Source organism: Astyanax mexicanus, chromosome 19 (assembly GCF_023375975.1).
Source record: "Astyanax mexicanus isolate ESR-SI-001 chromosome 19, AstMex3_surface, whole genome shotgun sequence".
Classification (NCBI taxonomy): domain Eukaryota; kingdom Metazoa; phylum Chordata; class Actinopteri; order Characiformes; family Acestrorhamphidae; genus Astyanax; species Astyanax mexicanus.
In genome coordinates, this window is record NC_064426.1 from 23720948 (window position 1) to 23739781 (window position 18834).

The window sequence follows — 18834 nt, forward strand, 5'->3', positions numbered from 1 at the left end:
AGCCTGCTAGGCATGCGCACACACACACAGATATGCACACACACTCTCAAGGATGGCTGTCACTGTCCCAAGCACCACTTGTGAAGTGATGATTGGTATAAACACTCTTGGTTGAAAAATAGCGCAGACGCTCCTGCTCTGCTACCAGAATAGGAGGTCAAAGTTGGAATGCATTTGCTCTGGATGTGTGGACAAATCTCTGTGTCTCAAATCTGTGTGTCAGTGTGTGCAAACTAAGCATTAAAGGGCCCATACGATTTTCTTGTTTTCTTTTTTCATCTGCATTTAACAATATAATTATAATATAATTGGACTGAATTGTGTGGCTTTATAAATCAGAAATGTCATAATTAATGATTAGTTGACCATTTTTCAACAACTTTTTATCTCTTAATATGTTTATTGGTCTAGATTAGGCCTGTCACAATATATTTTTTGGGGGGCCATATATTTTCCCAAGAATGATTGCAATAATCAATATTATTGTCATTTTAAGACAATTTCATGTAGCTGATATCACCCTGGGTTCCCGGAACACTCAGGGTTCCTCAGTCTTGCGCTATCAGGCGGCATTTACATCCTGTTAGTGTTGTGGTTAGCGGACAATGCTAATGCTGCTGCACCCAACCATCGTGCCGGAAAACCTTCATTGAAAACTCACCCTTCAACAAAATATTGGAAATCTAAGCTTACTGTAAATAAACAGAAGCTCTTTACTCACCCAATATAAAGTAAATATAAAGCAGGATGCTGAATTTTTTGCATTTTGCACCATTTCTGCCTATCAACCGCTGCAATGCCATGCATCAAAAATAGTCTAAACGTGTGCAGCAGGTCTGAAAATGCTACTGGTTAGTAAAGAAATTTACCGCATGGTGCAGCACATTTACAGCATTTATTGGTGTAAGGCAGGCTGTTTCAGTGTACATCATACATGAATAGCTTCTGTTCCAAATGACTGCCATATATTGTGCTTTCAAAAGTGCAAACTGCAGTATGAATGACCAGACAACTTAAAGCTGTATAGATAAAGGTAACCAGTTCAAAACTGTGAGAAATTATATGGGCCCTTTACAAGACAAAAGTCATATAGACAGAAATTTGCATACATATAAACAGATGGGTAATTTTGTACCACAGTGACAGCCATCATGTCATGTGCTGTAGTGTCTCAACACCTTGCAGTGTGTGTGGTCACCCTGCTCTCCTTGCCCCTCTATAGACAATAGCGCAGGAGCAGGATATTTTCAGTATACAGCTGCCGAGCCACCTCTCCTGCTCTCTCCTGCCCTCTCTGAGATCCACCATACCTGAAATCTGCAGGCTAAAGACAGAGCTCAGCAGTGTACAGATGTTTGAGAACTTGCTGATATTTAAGGCATGAGAAATCTTGCTGGAAAAGGATGTATGCCTTTTCGTACACAAACTTGCAGTTTTTGTTTTTTAAGCACTGCTTGAGCTGGATCAGTTTAAGCAGATAAGGTTTCATAAACAAAAAAATTGGCAGGATTTTACTGTGGGATGAAGCATTTGTATTATTCCTCCACACTCCCACATATCTTAAGTGTAATGGGTCTAAGGTTCCTATCACCATTAGCCCATAGGACTGATTCAGTAAAAACAAAAACATATTTATAAGCAGGATTTTGTTATATCATTTCTGGTATGAGGTGAATAGAAACAGTATTATCAAGATTATTGTTAGATTATTGATCAACCTCCACATTAAGCCAATTATAGAAAATCACCAATCTCTATCAAAATTGTCAGACTACTGTATTTTTCGCAATCTAAGGCGCACTTAAAATCCTTTAATTTTCTCAAAAATCGTCAGTGCGCCTTATGTATAAATGTTACCAGTCAGGTTGTAAGAAGCAGTAAAGCCACTCTGCTGAAGTACAGCATTATACAGGAGTTTCAGTTTAGTTCTCCAGCAGTATTAGCATTAGCTGCTAACTGCACTAAGCGCTAGCTTTTTAGTCGTCCAGAGGTAAATATTATTGGCCTGTAACTTGCTGCTAACCCAGGCTAGCATTGCTGGAGCAGCATTAGCATTAGACGTTAACCACACTAAGTGTGTGGTGCTGTTCAGAGACAAGCATATATTAGCGGTTAGCCGCTAATGCTAATGCTCCAGCTTAAGCAGAAATCTGGAAATCTTTTTTTTTTTTTCTTTTTTTTTTTTTTAAGAATTACAGTTTTGTTTACTTAGCTTAGCTTTACAGGTCTATCTGCTGAATTAGATAGAAAACCTTGCGAGACCCCTGTTTCTAATACTAGTTACTAGTGTCGAATAAAATGCCTTATAATCCGATGCACCTAATAGTGCGAAAAATACAATACACAAAGTACACAAACAACTATGCAAAAGTAATGTAATATAATATAAGGGCTGCACTCTATTCTTTACTTATGATTTCTTACTGGAGCTAAACTGCTTCATCATATGATTATAAGCATTTTATAAGCTCAAGGATCACAGCATCTTTGAGAAATTCTGAAATATGAAATATGTTGCAAGATTTCTCATGGCGGCTGTTTGCTTTCATGGTCAATGTAGTGTACAGCTGTGTTGATTATCATAATAAGCGTTTGAAGCTGAAAAGGGTTCAACTGATTGATGTGCTGGAGCAGAGAGGGCAATATGGAGAGGAGGAGGGCAGGCAAGCTATGCTCAGAGAGAGAGTGTGAGAGAAAGAGAGAGAGAGAAACAAAAGAGAGCTGCCTGCGATATTATCTACATGCCTAATCAGCGAAAAAATGCAGTCCCAGTTGCACAAGCACCATGCCAGCACAGAATGACAGAGGGTACTGTACACCAAATCACTGTGTTGGAGAGAGAAACAGACAGAGAAGGAGAGTGTGAGACAAAGATAGAAATATGTGCAAGAGAGAAAGAGAGATAGAGAGAGAGAGAAATAGAGTGAGAGAAGCGTTACAAGGAGCCCCTAAAGAGACAGGAGTAGAAGAGCAGAGCGTGCAGATACAAACCGGGTCAGAGCTGCTTAGCTAATTGGGGCCAATTCGCTGCAGGAGAGAAATGTCGAACACCCCAAGTTGTGTACAATACTGCAAATATCTGAAATTACTGTCCTACACAGACACTAACACAAAAACAGAACACACACACACACGCAAACATAAATACTGATCACTGGTGCACAGGCACACACATACACACACACAGTTACAGGTAGGCACTTTCTCTCTATATCTCTCTCACTCACTCTTTAACAGATAGACAGACAGACGGGAGGACAGGCACACGAAAACAACCACACTCAGCCGCACACTCTCAATCTCTCTTTATAAAGTGGACAACACACTGAACTCCAAATATAAAGCACATTCCATTAAATGGTTAATGCAATTAAACTTGTGCTTTGAATGTAGAATTTGTAGATTTCCATATTAAACTGGCTGATCTGGGCTAAAACTGTTAATGAGCCCTATCTGGACAGGAATAGTTTCTCAGGGGGCTGTCTGGGAAAAAATATTTCACATTTCTACTCAGTGATAAAACTCTTGCATCAAGACTGCAAATAAAAACAGGAGAACCAGTGAGGTTTTTTTTGGCTTTGTCGGTCACGACATCACGTTCAGTAGCTCCTCCTTTTCCATTTTCTGTTGTGTTTACCTGGAGCTCTGTGGAAACGTGCACCCAAAGTGCAATTACGGTGCATGGCAGTGGATAAATAACCATTTTATTAAGCGCGAGGTGACAAAACTCTGTTGTGCGTCCAGGCGGGAATAAAATTACCAGAGGACCAAAGAGTTCGGTGAAAAACAGTAGACAATTCAGACTGTAATTTGCTTAGAGGATGTCTGAGAAAAACACATACATGGTCGTTCTGGACAGAAATGAAATCACAGAGGACCCCCGTAAAAGGGAAAATTACCCCAGGACCCCCTGAGAAACTAATCTCGTCTGCATTTCTTCCAGAGGAGAAAGCTTTCTATAACTACATTTTCTACCTTTATACTGAGGTCAGAATGTTGGATGATCACCACCCCAACTCATCCCAAAATGGTTGGATGGAGCACCATCACTCCAGAGAACCTTACACAAAGTTCCTTCCACTGCTCCACAGTTTCATGATGGGGGCTATAATACCCCTCTAAAGATCACGCCTGGCATTAGGCATATGTAAACAGGTTCAAGCTCAATTCATACTCTATTTGTATCACTGCAATTCATCAATACAATTCTCTATACAAACTGGCTGTACTTGTGCATCTGTGACACATCTGTGTCAGCAATTATTGAATTCAGTACTTGAACTTGAGTGCTAAATACATGTAGTTTCACTGTCAAACAATACAATAATGTGAAACCGACTTAAAGAATTCAGTTTGATTTGTCACAAAATTGAATGTAAATTTAAAGATAGTGAGAGGTATGCTTCAGGACAGCGTGATCTAGCAACACTCTGGCCATCAGGCAGGCTCTTGGCAGCCTCCTACACAGCAGTTGGACGAGGCTAATCAAATTCCTCAGTACCACCTCAGCCTAAAAACAAGCACCTCACTGCTAAATGAGACGAAAATGAGCTATACTGAAGCCCTATTCTGAACATCAAACACATTTTGAGAGCTGCATTCTGATTAATTAAAGCTATTGAGCTTCAACAAGAGGTACTAATCTAGGAACAGTGCTGACAATAACCTGATGATTCAATATTTATCATGTTGCAAAGTAATATATAATTTTTTTAAGCAAATTGCTGGAATACTGTCATATCGCAGTACACATTTTGAAATACAATTAAGGTTTTTCTAATTTGTGACCTTTAAATTTAAAGACTATTGAAAACCACATGATTGGATTGGGGACATGCCTAAAATTAACATTAAATTAGAGGAATAAAATGGACAAAATCTGGGACAATATCATCCAAAAAGGCCTAATCTCTATAATATATTTGTATCAAATTTTCCTCAGACACCATTTTAGGCTGCTACTGTAAACCCTCTTCCACAACTTCTATACTTTCCCATTAGCTGTGCATTAATCTCCATTATTAACACAAACTTAAATCCCAAAAATGGTACCTAGAACAAAACTCAATTCATACTAAATTAATTATTGAATCTCAAACACTGCACAGGCTACACATGTAAATAGCCTGACATTGACAACAACCTTATTTCATTAATATGAACTGCCCGTGTTCAACTGATCCAATGCTTTGGACCAAATATGGGTGTTCGTTTTGTTGTGCTTTGGATTGGGCTCTATCTACCATTCAGCAAGAGTCTGTGTGCTGTCCACTCCATTTTAAAATCAATAAACACATCAAAATGAAACAGAAAGGCCTGGAGCATGACCCAACACACACACACACACACACACACACACACACACACACACTCTCAGACAGACAACACTTCATCTCTCTCTCTATCTCTCACATCTGTGATCAAGCCAAAAAAGACAAAAACAGGGGAAGGACTGATCACAGTGATTGGTACAATTCAACAGATCTCCTCCACATCATTTAACTATGATAACAGTCGCACAGGTGAAGAAGTGATCACTGAGGGAGGGCAGGTGGGAGGATAGGGGGGCTGAAACGTACACTACAGGGGCTTGAGGGACATAAAACATCTTAGGAATGGGAAATTGGCTAAATTTGAAAGGGGATATAAGACAAAAGGGGCGGGGATGACAGCAGAGGAGGTGTGGCTGTAATCTCTGACTGGACCAATCATCCATTCACACACAGTCAGCCATCGATTTAATCCAATGCCACAAGCTACAGGTGGGACCTTACCGATTCTATTGGCTTGTCCAAAGAGGCCTGTTCCAACTCCAACTGGCCCTCCTCATACTGGTCGAAGTGATTTCCGCCCTGTAAGACAGAAAAAAAACAAAGACAGGCTAGATAACAAGTACCAGGGTTACATTTTAGCTCATCACATATGCTTGGCTAAGATAACAAGCTCAGATCAAGGCTTTGAATACAGACAAACTGGTTCCGTTATTTGCATGAAACCCAGCACTATAAAACTCTGCCCAGAGCTCAATCGAGTAGGAGAAATAAGGGCACCTTCAGAAGGAGGATGTAAGATTTATAGGTTACTGCACCCGCTTGTCTTTTTTTTCTCTCCTTAGAGAAGTGAGGGCACTCTATCAAAGACACTCTTCCTACACGCACATTCCCTCAAACACTCAAAATCCAAAAGACTAAAGCTACATTTACACAGTGAATGAACGGAAAGTGGCCCAAATACGATCTTCTCAACAAAAATGATGTTTACTTCAGGTTGTTCATAAAATCTTTTCAATGTGACCCATATCTGACATGTCTTAATATTTTGCAATGTGTAAAGCAATGCTGTTGTGGTTATACGCATCATTAAACTAAGTTTTGATTTCATCTTTGCCAGAAGATAGGAGGTCAGGCTGACATTTGGGCTCATCACAGATAATTCTCAATGTAAAAAACACAGACACTTCTTCTATTTGTGTCCTTTCTTTGAACTTTATTTGTAATCTTTTCTTTCCCTTTAGCACTGTAAGGCTCAAAAGGAGCAAAATTGACGCTGCTCCCTCCGGGTGAGTAGATGGCACTCTCTCCCCACATCACTGCACAGGGGGTCTGTGAGTTGATGTATCGGAACCGAGTCGCTGCGCTTTCCTCCAAGCGTGCTGTGATGGTACTCGGTAATGCTGCATCAGCAGCAGCTGGAAAAGAAGCAGTGGCTGGCTTCACATGTATCAGAGGAAGAATGTTTTACTTGGGGCATTACTAGGGTGTCCTTAACGAGTGGGTTGGCTGTGCTAAAAATTTGATATAAAATTTAAAGAAAAAAAAAAAAAAGAGAGATGCAGAGCTATTGTGACAAAAGCCACCTTATTAGCCCACCACTGAACCCCAAATTTACTGCTGATGTCCAAGCCCCCTCCATTGCTAGGAATTGAATATGTATTGGATTTCAATACCAGTAACTGAAGCGGCCGAAATTAGAATATAAAATGTCAGATTTTATGTGTTTGTGTCAGTGTGCTGTCAAGAGAGACATGCTGTTGTCATGTCCTGCCTCTCTCCTTAGTTCTGTAGGCTTGCTGCTCTGCAAGCCTTCATCAATTCTTGCTGTGAGGCAGACAGCCCAGCCTCAATGACACACAAATGAGGATTTACAGGAGCTTGAAATAGACAAGAGCAGACAACAGTTTTTGAACACAAAAATATTATTTCAACTATTTTTAGTCCTGTCAGAAGCAGAGATTCTGGGACTGTATAATTCTTGAGGCAATATTATGGGGGTTACAATGGCATCTGTTTCTGCAGTGCTGAGACTGATCCCCCACTCAAAATTATACTTTATCCTGTGGTGGTACTGACCACTGACAAAAGTGCTAAGTATGATAAACAAATGCACTGTAGTCTTTGATTTTAAATTACAAAGTGCTTCTATAAGGCACATTGGGCTAAAATAATGGAAAAAGGGAAATATGAAGGGAAATAATAAAAGGCTCATTAGGTGAACATCCAGTCTGTTACTACTAATTTGTTTTTTTTAATTAATAACACTACGGTGCAGAGGTGAAAAGCACTCATTATCTTCAAAATAATTTAAACAAACGACTTCTATAAAAGGAACTCATTGTAGATTACTAGTTCCCAGTGTATTACAAAGCCCAATTCCATGTTCCTTCAGTTTATTTTCAGCCTCTTCAGCTAATTTGAAAAATGCACATTTGGGGATGATAAGGCCCAGAGAGACTCATATTTGGAAGGTTGCCACCACCCACTATATAAAGATAGAAAAAATCCTCTCTAATTCATCAAAAATTAGAGCACGATGGAGCATGGACCCCACAGGCTCACAACAGAGCAGATATTACTTAAGGGTTGCTCACTGTTCACTTTTAGACATTCTTACCAAGCTGGTCCATTATGTAAATATAAAGTCAGAAACAGAAGCTCATCAGTGTTGCACAGTTTGTGTTGGTCATCCTCTACTCCCAACAAGATTATTTGCTGGTTATTTCTGGTTAATAGACTATTTCCAGCCAAACAGTGACTCTGAGGTGATTAAAAACTCCAGCAGCACTGCTGTCTCTGATGTCCTTGTACCAGCACACACTTACACACCACTATGTACACCAATAAAATCTGCTTCTTGGTGGTCCTGTAGGATCCTTCTGACCATTGAAGAACCAGGTGAAACAAGTTATGCAGAGAAACAGATCAAGTACAGTTTAAAATTATAAAACAACAATGTACTTCTATATGGTCAGATGAGCTGATAAAATAGGCACCAAGCGTAGAAACAATGAGGTAAACAGTTGTTGTATTTGTGGCTGTAGCATTAATAGAAAACTTACAACATAATATTCTTTCACTGCAATAACTCCTCTTTAAACAAAACAGAGAGTCATCCCAGACACAGTCAGTGTCTTCTCTCTTTAACATGTGTATATGGAATCACACACAGGCATGCACACACACACTTGTCAGTGCGCTGTCAAAAGAGACATGCTGCTGTCATGTCATGCCCCTCTCCTTGGCTCTGCAAGCTTTCATCAATTCTTGCTGTGAGGCGCAAAGCCCGGCCTCAATGACACACCAATGACAAATCAGACCTCAAGCAGCAGCGTAGATCCAAATCCATCAAACCAAACCTCCCAAATCACAACACACTGCTGCTTTAGAATCCAAAATACACTCATTTCATTTTTACTAAAATGTCTTAATTTAAATTCAAAAGGAAAGCTGACCTTTTTAGCAACTCCCCACATACTCTGCATTTCAAAACCTTATTTTACCTAATAGAACAGATTTGACCTTATTAAAGTGAAAATGTAACACTAATTGCATAAAACAAGTAGGTCATTTTAAATCAGTGCACATATTTTTCCTAACTTGGTCTGGATTGTTGTACAGACAAAAACAAAACATCCAGCAGGTCCTTCATATGATATACAGCTCTGGAAAAAAATAAGAGAGCACTTAAAAAATAATGAGTTTTCCCAAATTGAAAACCTCTGAAATATAATCAAGATAAAGCTGGATAATCACAAGCCATCAAACCAAGCTGAACTGCTTGAACTTTTGCACCAGGAGTGGCATAAAGTTATCCAAAAGCAGTGTGTAGGACTGGTGGAGGTGAACATGCCAAGATGCATGAAAATTGCTTTAAAAAACGGGATTATTCCACCAAATATTGATTTCTAAACTCTTAAAACTTTATGAATATGAACTCTGCATCTGGTTATTTCAGCCATTTCTCATTTTCTGCAAATAAATGCTCTAAATGACAATATTTTTATTTGAAGTTTGGGAGAAATGTCCATAGTTTATAGACTAAATCAACAATGTTCATTTTATTCAAACATATACCTATAAATAGCAAAATCAGAGATGATTCAGAAATCTAAGTGTTTCTTTAATTTTTCCAGCGCTATATGTCTGATATATCTTGTGAGCTTGTGAGACGTAAAGCTGCAAATGCCTTTAAAATCTGCTGTGACCACTAGAATTTCCAAATTACTTCTGATCCTGCATCAAAACTTTAGACGTCACTGGTCCATCAATCATGTCAAACTGGCATAATGTACAGAAAACGCTGAGTGGTAAATGTGTACTGAACAGACAGTGTATTAAAGTTTGTTGGTTATTCTTAAAAAAACTGCATGTAGCACAAGGCATAGGACTTTTTGTAGACAAATAATTGAACTGAATAATTGAAAAAAATGTGGTGCAGCCCTAGCGTATGTCTTCAAGGCAAGCTGTGAGATGGCAGCAGTATGTGGACAAGCATTGTCCTGTTAAAATAGTAACATAGAAATACTACTCACAGCCCTATAGATATCAGGCTTTTTTTGGTAATAATTTATTGTTCTGGTAATGTACACCTTTTTTTCTGAAAAACAATGCAATCCGACACTTTCCTCTTGGTGCAAAATCTGTGTATCTTGAATCTCTGCTTTAATGTCCTGATATGTAGAGCAAATGACAAAATCTTGACCTGGTTTGTCCTCATGTGCTGGTACAATCTGTGCATTTGCACTTAAGCTTGGGAGCTCCGTTTAAATCTCTCTTAATGACACTAGCACGTCTCTGATATACTTAGAAGATTTATCACAACAATGTCAGCATATTGCAATGTCCAACACCCCATATGTGAATACCAAGGTCTGCATAATCTACAGCAACACTCCACACCCCCACACCCTAGTGACTTAAGCCGAAACAATAACACTGTGTGTATATAACAGATGCACATTCCATGTTCACAAGGACGAGACTGAGCCCTGGGATGGGAACTCAGTGGCAACAAATCAGGCCCCACGGAAACAGAGCAAGACATTAAATCACATGTGTTCAGATAGTTTACTCATACTCCAGCTATTCTACACTCTAGGAAGCAAAGACTGCAGTACAAACAAACATACAAACAAAAAAAAATCTAACTTCAATTTAATTTCAATCCACCGACAACAATGAAAATGAGCCCTTTGCTCCATAATACAGAAAGGACTGCAGAATCATACTAATAACTGGCAGCACAGCTTAATAATTTAGCAAATTAGAATTGCTAGCATCGCCAGTCCTGTCTTGACTGTGATTACTGTTTGTGATCAACAGACAGATTCAAACAAACAAGGACAGCACAGTCATCCATTAACATTTACCTGAGATCACAAAACAATCTCTCTACCTCTATTTCATCACTCCTGCGTGGGCAACAAAATGTACCCCAGCATCCAGCGTTATCCACTCCTGAGACACAGCATTCCGTCTATCTGTTGTAAACAACCAAAACCGAAACATCTGTTTTCTCATTACTGCACAAATCTGCTTCCACAAAACCATTATCAGCTCCTACTTGGTGAGTGATGATGGCTTCATGGATTCAGGTTTCATCTGGTACAGATGCAATGACTGAGAATTTCTAGACAGAATTGATTAAATTGATGACTGATTCTTTACCCTTGAGAAACATGTGTATGCCACAATGTTTTTGTCAAGCAAAACAAGGTTACAAACCCCATGTGACGTGAAGAAAACAATTAAGTAGGGGTGGGAATCTCTAGGCACCTCTAGCATTAATTAGATTATAATTTAGATGTACAGTCCTGCTCACCATTATTGGCACCCCTTCCTATTTTGCATAACCTGACAATATCTACAGAATTAAATATAAATGTACCAAAGTTATATATTCAGGGTTTTTTAATTGGAGGTTCAAAGTAATACAACAAATAAAACATTGTTTTTCAATTTGCATGTTGCAATTTTAAAGACAAAACAGAATAAACAGCATGTGCAGCAATAAAAACACCCCTTGTTAATATTGAGTTGCACACCCTTTGGCTGTGATTACAGCCTTCAAACATTTCTTGTAGCCATCTATAAGCTTCTTGCACATCTCAGCTGGTATTTTTTCCCACTCTTCCCTTGCAGTTTGTTCAAGCTCTTGAATGTTTGCAGGGTTCTTTTTCCCAATGGCAGATTTCAACTCACCCCAAAGATTTTCGATGGGATTGAGGTCAGGACTCATTGCTGCCCATTTTTTCCTTTTAAACCATTCCTGTGTGCTTTTGGACGTGTGCTTTGGGTCATTGTCTTGCTGGAATACCCATGACCTTCGACTCAAACCAAGTTTTCTTACACTGGGTAGGACATTTTGCTCTAAAATCTCTTGATAATTCTCAGATTTCATGATTCCTGTGATACGGTCAAGTGCTCCAGTACCAGACGCAGCAAAGCAACCTCACAGCATTATGGATCCTCCACCATGCTTAACTGTTGGTAGGGTGTTCTTCTCCTTATAAGCTTCATTGCGCCGCCTGTAAACAAACTGTTGCTTTGCATTGCCAAAAAGCTCTATTTTTGTTTCATCTGTCCACAGAACATTTTCCCAGAAGGATTGTGGTTTGTCAAGGTACTCTTTGGCAAAGATCAGTCGTTCCTTTTTATGTCTTTTCTTCAGCAATGGTTTCTTCCTTGGCCTTCGCCCGTAAAGCTCTGCTTGGTTTAGTGTGCGGCGTATGGTACTTGTTGAAACCATGACCCCAGACTGTTCCAGGTTGACCTTCAGTTCTTTGGATGTTTGCCTTGGTTCTTTTTCCACCATTCGCACCAACCTTTGAAGACTTCTCTCGTCAATTTTCCTCTTTCCTCCACGTCCAGGAAGGTTTTTGACAGTTCTATGCTTGGCAAACTTCTTAATAACATTGCGCACTGTTGAAACAGGGACACCAAGGTCTTTGGAGATGGCCTTATACCCTTTGGAAGTCTTGTGTTTGCTAATAATAGCACTTCTGATGTCCTCACACAGCTACTTTGTCTTCACCATTGTAACAAAAGAACATGGCCCAAGGTTTGGCTTTTTAAAACTCTGAAGTCATCATTCATTGGCTAATTCATGTCACATGGGCACTGATAATTTGTCACAGGTGATTATCCTTTGCGATTTGCCACAGGTGAGTGAAAGTGTTTTGATACTTATTTAGTGTAAAGGGTGCCAATACCAGTGTCACAGCAAGCTTAAGGTTTTTTCCTGTTTTTCCCTCACATTGTTTGTTGCTTTAAATTGTTGTTCATAATTTTCTCTTTTGTTTTAAATATGTGCTCTATACAAAACAGTCGACTACTTTTTTCAGGGGGAATTTCCACAATATGTACTTAAACTTCATGGTAGGGGTGGGCGATATGGGCAAAAAAAAATCTCTATATTTTTTTGGATTTTTGCGATAACGATATTTTGACGATATTTTCCAAAAAATACAAAACTATTCTAAAAAAAGTATTCAATTGAACATGTAAGGTTCAAAATATGGTAAAAAACAGGAATTTTTTTAGGCGCTGTTCTCTCCCTATAGAATAGACCCGCTGGAGCAGATTTTCCAGAGGGAGGGGGGAGCGCTCTCAGAGTGTCCGGTTTCAGAGCGGGCTTCACCTCTGTCCCACATAACTCGCCACCTGATTGGCTGACAGAATGTAGGGGGGCAGAGGGGGGCTCTCAGTCTGCCCAACTACCATGGTAACACGCATGCGCAGTTTGATCGCTCCAGAACAAAGGGAAAGTCTCAGAACACAGCGCTGGAGTTTCCAATAGTTTTAATCTGCGTCGGATTTATAAGAGCGCTTCTCAGACATAAATGGGGATTATTGGGGACTGGATTGATGGATTTTCTGATGGTTGGGTGGATTCTGAAGCCAGTGCTCTCAGGTAGGTGCTGATTCGCTCTGTTTGGGTGTGGGGGGTGTTCTGCAGGTACCCCGGGCGGATCAAAGAGCGTGTTTTTATCACAAACCGGACAGTCTAGCGCACGCTTTCAGCTCTAAAACGAAATACAGCTAAATGTGACTGAAAAGTAGAGATTCTTAGCTTTAAAATGGCATATTGGGTGTCTATATTGAGCCTATACTTACTCAAACACAGCCAGATATGAATTATGATATTTTTCTGGCCCGCCGGCGGGACAGGGCGTGTTAATACTAGAGACCTGCGCGGGACAGCATTTCCAGTCCTGCTCCCGCAAAAAAATATGATTTTCAGTCCCACTCCCGCCCGCAATTCCCGCATGATTCCGACGTTCGCGTTACTGCTCAAGGCAGTTCTTGTCATTGGCTTGAGGAATTAAAAGTGATGTACTTAGCTGAACACATCACTAAGCTAGCTGCAATGACAAAATATTCAAATAAACAGAAATATTTAACCAAAATAACAAATAAATTCTTACACAAAACAAACTAAAAAGTAAACAATTAGAACTAAAAAAAAGAAGTAACTAAACAAAACCCACCTACAGCCCCAAACAAATAAACGCCACAATAAAGCAAACACAACTGAAAGCAAACAGGGCCTGCAGGCCAAGACACAAGACACAGGCCAAGGCCCTCTCTTTAAGGAAAATAAATGAATAATAAATCGCAAAAACAAATAAAATTAGAAAACAAACAAACTAAACTAAACCCAAAATACTAACGAAACTATAATCTAACGAATTGCAAAAGATGAAAAATAAAAACGTCACACAAAAGTAGGAAAACAATAAATAAGTAAATAATAAAGTAAATAAACTGCGTCTGGACGACGACACCAAATACAATAAATCACCCAGAAACAAAGAAATAAACAAACAACAATGTAACGACTGGCAAAGCACCAGCTTAACCAGAACCAGCACAACGAAAGGAAGAGCAGCCAAGGTTAGCTTTCCGAGACTTTCCGTCTGCCTCACCCGCCCGCAATGAGCTTTCAAAATTTGCCCTGCGCTGCACTACTATGCATTGGGTCCAGCGGGTGCAGGTCTCTACTTTATACACAACACACTCTGAGTTTAGTTAATCAGTTGTTTTTACTTACATTATGTATATGTATAAATATATAAATAACAGCCTTAAAATACGATGCAGTTTATTAATTTTTGGCGATTAAAAAAAAACAAAAAAACCTCGATATTACAAAATTACACATCGTCAAATCAACATTCACGATAATTTCGCAAAGGATACATATCGCCCACTACTTCATGGGTGCCAATAATGATGAGCAGGACTGTATGTGATGCAATTATAGACCGATTATCTTAATGCTTTTTTTTCTCTATATTGGATTGATTTTTTTGGCACTTCTAAAATAATGCATCCTTAATGATCCATAACGTATCCTGCTAGCTAATTGGCATTTTGAACTTCTATCCACTAAAAAAAATAAAAGCAATGTTATTACAAGGACCCAATAAGTAATACAAAAATCTAAGATAAAAGTTGTTGCGTGTTTATACTTCTGCGTGCGCGTATCAGTGGCTCTACAGCGCTCTGCAATTTTAAACGGTAAAATGGGGATGTGTGGGTGAGAACGCAAGGCCCGGTGGACCAATCACAGCTGCGGCTGTCCGTTCCGTGCGACGCATAGTTACATTTCCATGGAGGTGCGCATCAAGCTACGGCTTAGGGTATGTGACAACGCATAGGCTACAACGTAGGTTCAATGCAGAAATACAAACTGGAAGTCAAACCAGCTACAAGGAAAGCAGAAACAAGAAGGTAAACATAACATTATGGCTGACCAGTGTAGTGTATATTCGGAGCTTGTTTTAATGTTGTGGCTGATCTGGGTATGATCTGTGTATGAATAAAGCATAATGCTTTTAACGGTAGAGCTGAACTTCGGTCAGAAGTGTTTTCTCTTTACATTATTCATTTTGCATTTAGCTTATTATAATTTCACATCTGAACTAGTGGGTCTGGGTAAAATTCTCACTTTAATTCGCAAATAAATACAAAAATTATTAAGCATGTTATGTTTTTGTAACTGTTGTGTTAAGTCTATAATAATATAAACACTTATATTTTAATAATGGAAGTTTGAGTATTCCTTGTATAATTACAACATTTCATATTTAAACAAAACATTTTATTGTAACTGAAATTTACCTAAATTAATCGATTTTCAATCGAATTGGGACCTTGTGAATCGGAATCGAATTGAACTGGGAAATCAGTGACGATACCCAGCCCTAGTAGTAAGTACACAAGGAATCAGTGTGTGCAAAAGCTAAAAATGAGCCACAAGATCATCTGCTGGAATTATGGGCTTTATGGGGTTGCTGAAATGTTGTGCTCCGCTGCCCTCTATTAGTTAACACTACTTAAATTAGAGCTCATCAACAGTAAAAGCCGTAAGTGTAAAGACCACCCCTTCCACTCTGCTGTGGGTTTATTCCTGGATCAAGAAAGGGCAGATGAGTAAGGCCACAGAAAAGCTGACCGGGCAAAATGATGAGAATCAGTCCTAGGAGGCCAAGCATGCAGGAGTGTGTCTGACACCTCCCTTAGGGAATACCTTTCAGTGGCGCACATTTTCCTGCTGCCTCAGTTCTACTCTCATCCGTTTTAATGGAGTGCTGGGGTATATGCCTGCCAACACAGGATTAGTCCTGGACAGTTTGAGTGCAGGCCTCTCAGGAGTTGAAGCAGAATGAGCAAAGTCAGAACACTGACTGCGAAGAGAACATCAGGAGGAAAATGGTGAAACATCAGTGTTAAGTGGTGAAAAGAAAAAAAGAGTGAAAGAAGCAAGCATATCTGGATTCCATACAACATTGCACCTGCATTAAAAGGCCTTAACCTTCATAGTCATTGTATCTCAATTTATATAACTTGACATTAAACTGGCCTGTATTCATGTAAGATAAACAGCTGCAGACTGAACATATGTGGAAATTTGTACAGATTTATTTTATATTTTTGTCAGCTGAGAAATAAACACACATTTTCAGATAGATACAACTTTCAAAAAAGAGAAAAAACATCCCTTATGCACAAGGAAAGTCAAGAAACTGCACAATGCATAGGGATGAGCAATATATCCCACATTTTCACAATACATTTAGTCACAATTATAAGCAAAAATAGTAAAAAAAAAATAAAATAAAAAATACTGTATCACGATATTTGAAAAAAATATTTTCACAATAAACAATATGTCTCGCAATGTTTAGAAAAAATATTAGAAAAATTATTCTAATATTACTTTATGCATGACACAAATATACAAATATTTATCACAGTACAATAAAAAAAGTGTCATATTGTCCACCTCTAACCACAATGCACAAGTTTTCGAGTATACTGGAATAGCTTCTGTACTGTTACAGCACTGACCAAATGCACATTTCATTACAAAATCAGGCCTGGTTAATTAAATTTGGTGTAGAACAAAGCAGGAAATTTATGAACTAATTTGTACATGTGTAGTGCACTCTAGGTTATAAAGGGACTATGATTTCTACTAAAAAAGATCAAATAAACAGCATAAATCTCCCCTTAAAAAAAAAATAACAACTACCTCTCGCACGGCTTTTTTCATGCAGTTAGAAAAACCACAAACAAATTGAAAGAAAATTATTGAATGATGAAAACGATTGAATGTTGTGGAGTACCAGGACAGCACCAATTCCTAACAATGAGAAATCTGTTTACACCGTGTTATTATTAAAATTACAGTATTTCTATTCACAACCTAAACACACCTTTCTTAAGTGCAAATTATCCCACAGATTTCTTCTTTAACGTGGCATTAAACTGTGAGTCATAACATCTAGAGCTGTGGGACTTATAAATCAGTGGATCACATGGTGAAAACACGATCAAGTAAGAAAAATATAGTCCACACAAAGTGGCAGGACTGCCTCAAGTCTCTGTGTATAAACACATCATCTCTGACCTTACGGAGGCACAGCAAGAAGGTCAGCAGGCCTAACAAGGTTTTTGCAAAAAGCAGTTTGTCAGATATCTTCATAGTGCACGTACATATTTGTGGAGTCAGCCAAGTGTTGGACAGCACCGATAAGAAAATCTATAATACAATATTTGTTCTGTTCTGCTTCTCTAGCAAAAAATAGGTACACCACACCCAAATGTTAGCCAAATTATCAATTTTTTTCAGAAATAAACTTGCATATAAATACTATTATTAATGCTGAAGCTCGCACATTCTACACACCCACTTCATGAAATACTGAAACATATATTATGAAAACACACAACAAAAATTAAGTATGCTGAACTCCTAACAATATGTTATAAAAACAACAACTGGTGCGCTATTGTTCTAAGTTTGGTTTTAGTATTACTTAACAGCACAAAATGTTACAAACAATTTTAAAACAAGGGGTTTTGTCAACACTTCAATTCTCTTAACATCCAAACCTTCAAATAAGCTAGCACCAGGCTGGCGTTTAACTTAAAAGATCAATGACAAGAAAAAAGTCCATCAATATAACATATTTCATCCAAAACAAATCAGCAAAAATAACTACCAATAAATCAATATCACAGTGTGACAAGGCTGGTTTACAAGACCAGCACAAAAACCGTACCACTGACCACTAAGTCTACATCTGCTGTTTAACACTGCCTAATGAGGGAGGAGGGAGAAGTAAATTTAAGTAAGAGGAGACTCAGAGCTGTCAACAGTCACCAGTCTCCCCGAGGAATGCTACAGCTGCACTAAACTTCGGAGCAAAGTGTGTTGTGTGGAAAAGGCTCTCCATCTTTACTGAGAAGTGACACCACTTCAAGGTCATCCAAAAAAAGCTGAACACTTGAGGCAAGTGGTGTCACAGTGAAGCACGGAGTAAATGACCCAAACAACCAAATACATACAAATAAATAAATAAATAAACAAATAAATGCACACCCACAAACAGATCAACATCAAACAGAGATAAAAAAAAATGTAAGCCTGATCAATTAAGATATTAGAACAATTAGATTGGATGAAGACATTTATGCAGCTGCAGAAAAGAGAAGTCCACTTAGAGAAAAACATATATCTACCATAATATATGACTCTCTTCCTGTGTTGGCTTTTAATTTTTGACTAGTGTTTAAAGCTGTGTTTAGACCGCTGTGTTCAACCTTTTAAAAGATTGGAGGGGTGGCAAATTCACCCACAACAACCTTATCAAATCCAAAAACGCAGAAATGTGAGGGTCCAAAAAGAGTGTGAAAAGTTAAGTTACTGATACTAACTACACAGCAACTCATATAGACTAGGGGTGGGAGAAAAAAAACATTTTGCGATTCATCATCTGCTACATATTATCGATACATGGCGTCAAACAACATTTTTATTCAAACTTAAACCTTAAACTCCTTAAGGCTTGCCCCCCAGCTTCACTTATTAATCTTATTAATCCTCCATTAACCCAAAAACAGATATGTATGTGGTGTCCAAACATGCAAATCTGATCTGATGACTTTGACAGTTGTCTCAATAGATTTGATTTGAGTAACATATCTGATTTGCCTGCAGTCTAAACAGACCACGTGGTATTTTTGGACTACGTGACTGTGTTTCTTT

At 38.7% G+C, this 18834-nt stretch overlaps 2 protein-coding genes across 6 annotated transcripts in view; both read right to left on the reverse strand.

Moving 5' to 3' along the window:
* Window positions 1-6876, reverse strand: part of arf2a (ADP-ribosylation factor 2a) — a 114114-nt gene extending 107238 nt beyond the window's left edge. The window contains exon 1 of the mRNA XM_049467985.1: window positions 6857-6876. The gene's annotated coding sequence lies outside the window, so the exon portion shown is untranslated. The remainder of the gene's footprint in view (window positions 1-6856) is intronic.
* The window catches only part of gpatch8 (G patch domain containing 8), a 53995-nt gene that overhangs the window by 29296 nt on the left and 5865 nt on the right, over window positions 1-18834 (reverse strand). For 3 of the 5 annotated variants that reach the window (XM_022673050.2, XM_049467983.1, XM_049467984.1), the window contains exons 1-2: window positions 5775-5858; window positions 2992-3104 (exon numbers count right to left, since the gene is read on the reverse strand). Coding sequence is in view for 1 of the 5 variants with exons in the window: in XM_007229939.3 (XP_007230001.3) it covers window positions 5775-5852 (78 nt within the window). In the remaining 4 variants the exon portion in view is untranslated. Of the gene's footprint in view, window positions 1-2991; window positions 3105-5774; window positions 5859-18834 lie in introns of those variants that run through there. The other 2 variants (XM_007229941.4, XM_007229939.3) reach the window with 2 other exon arrangements.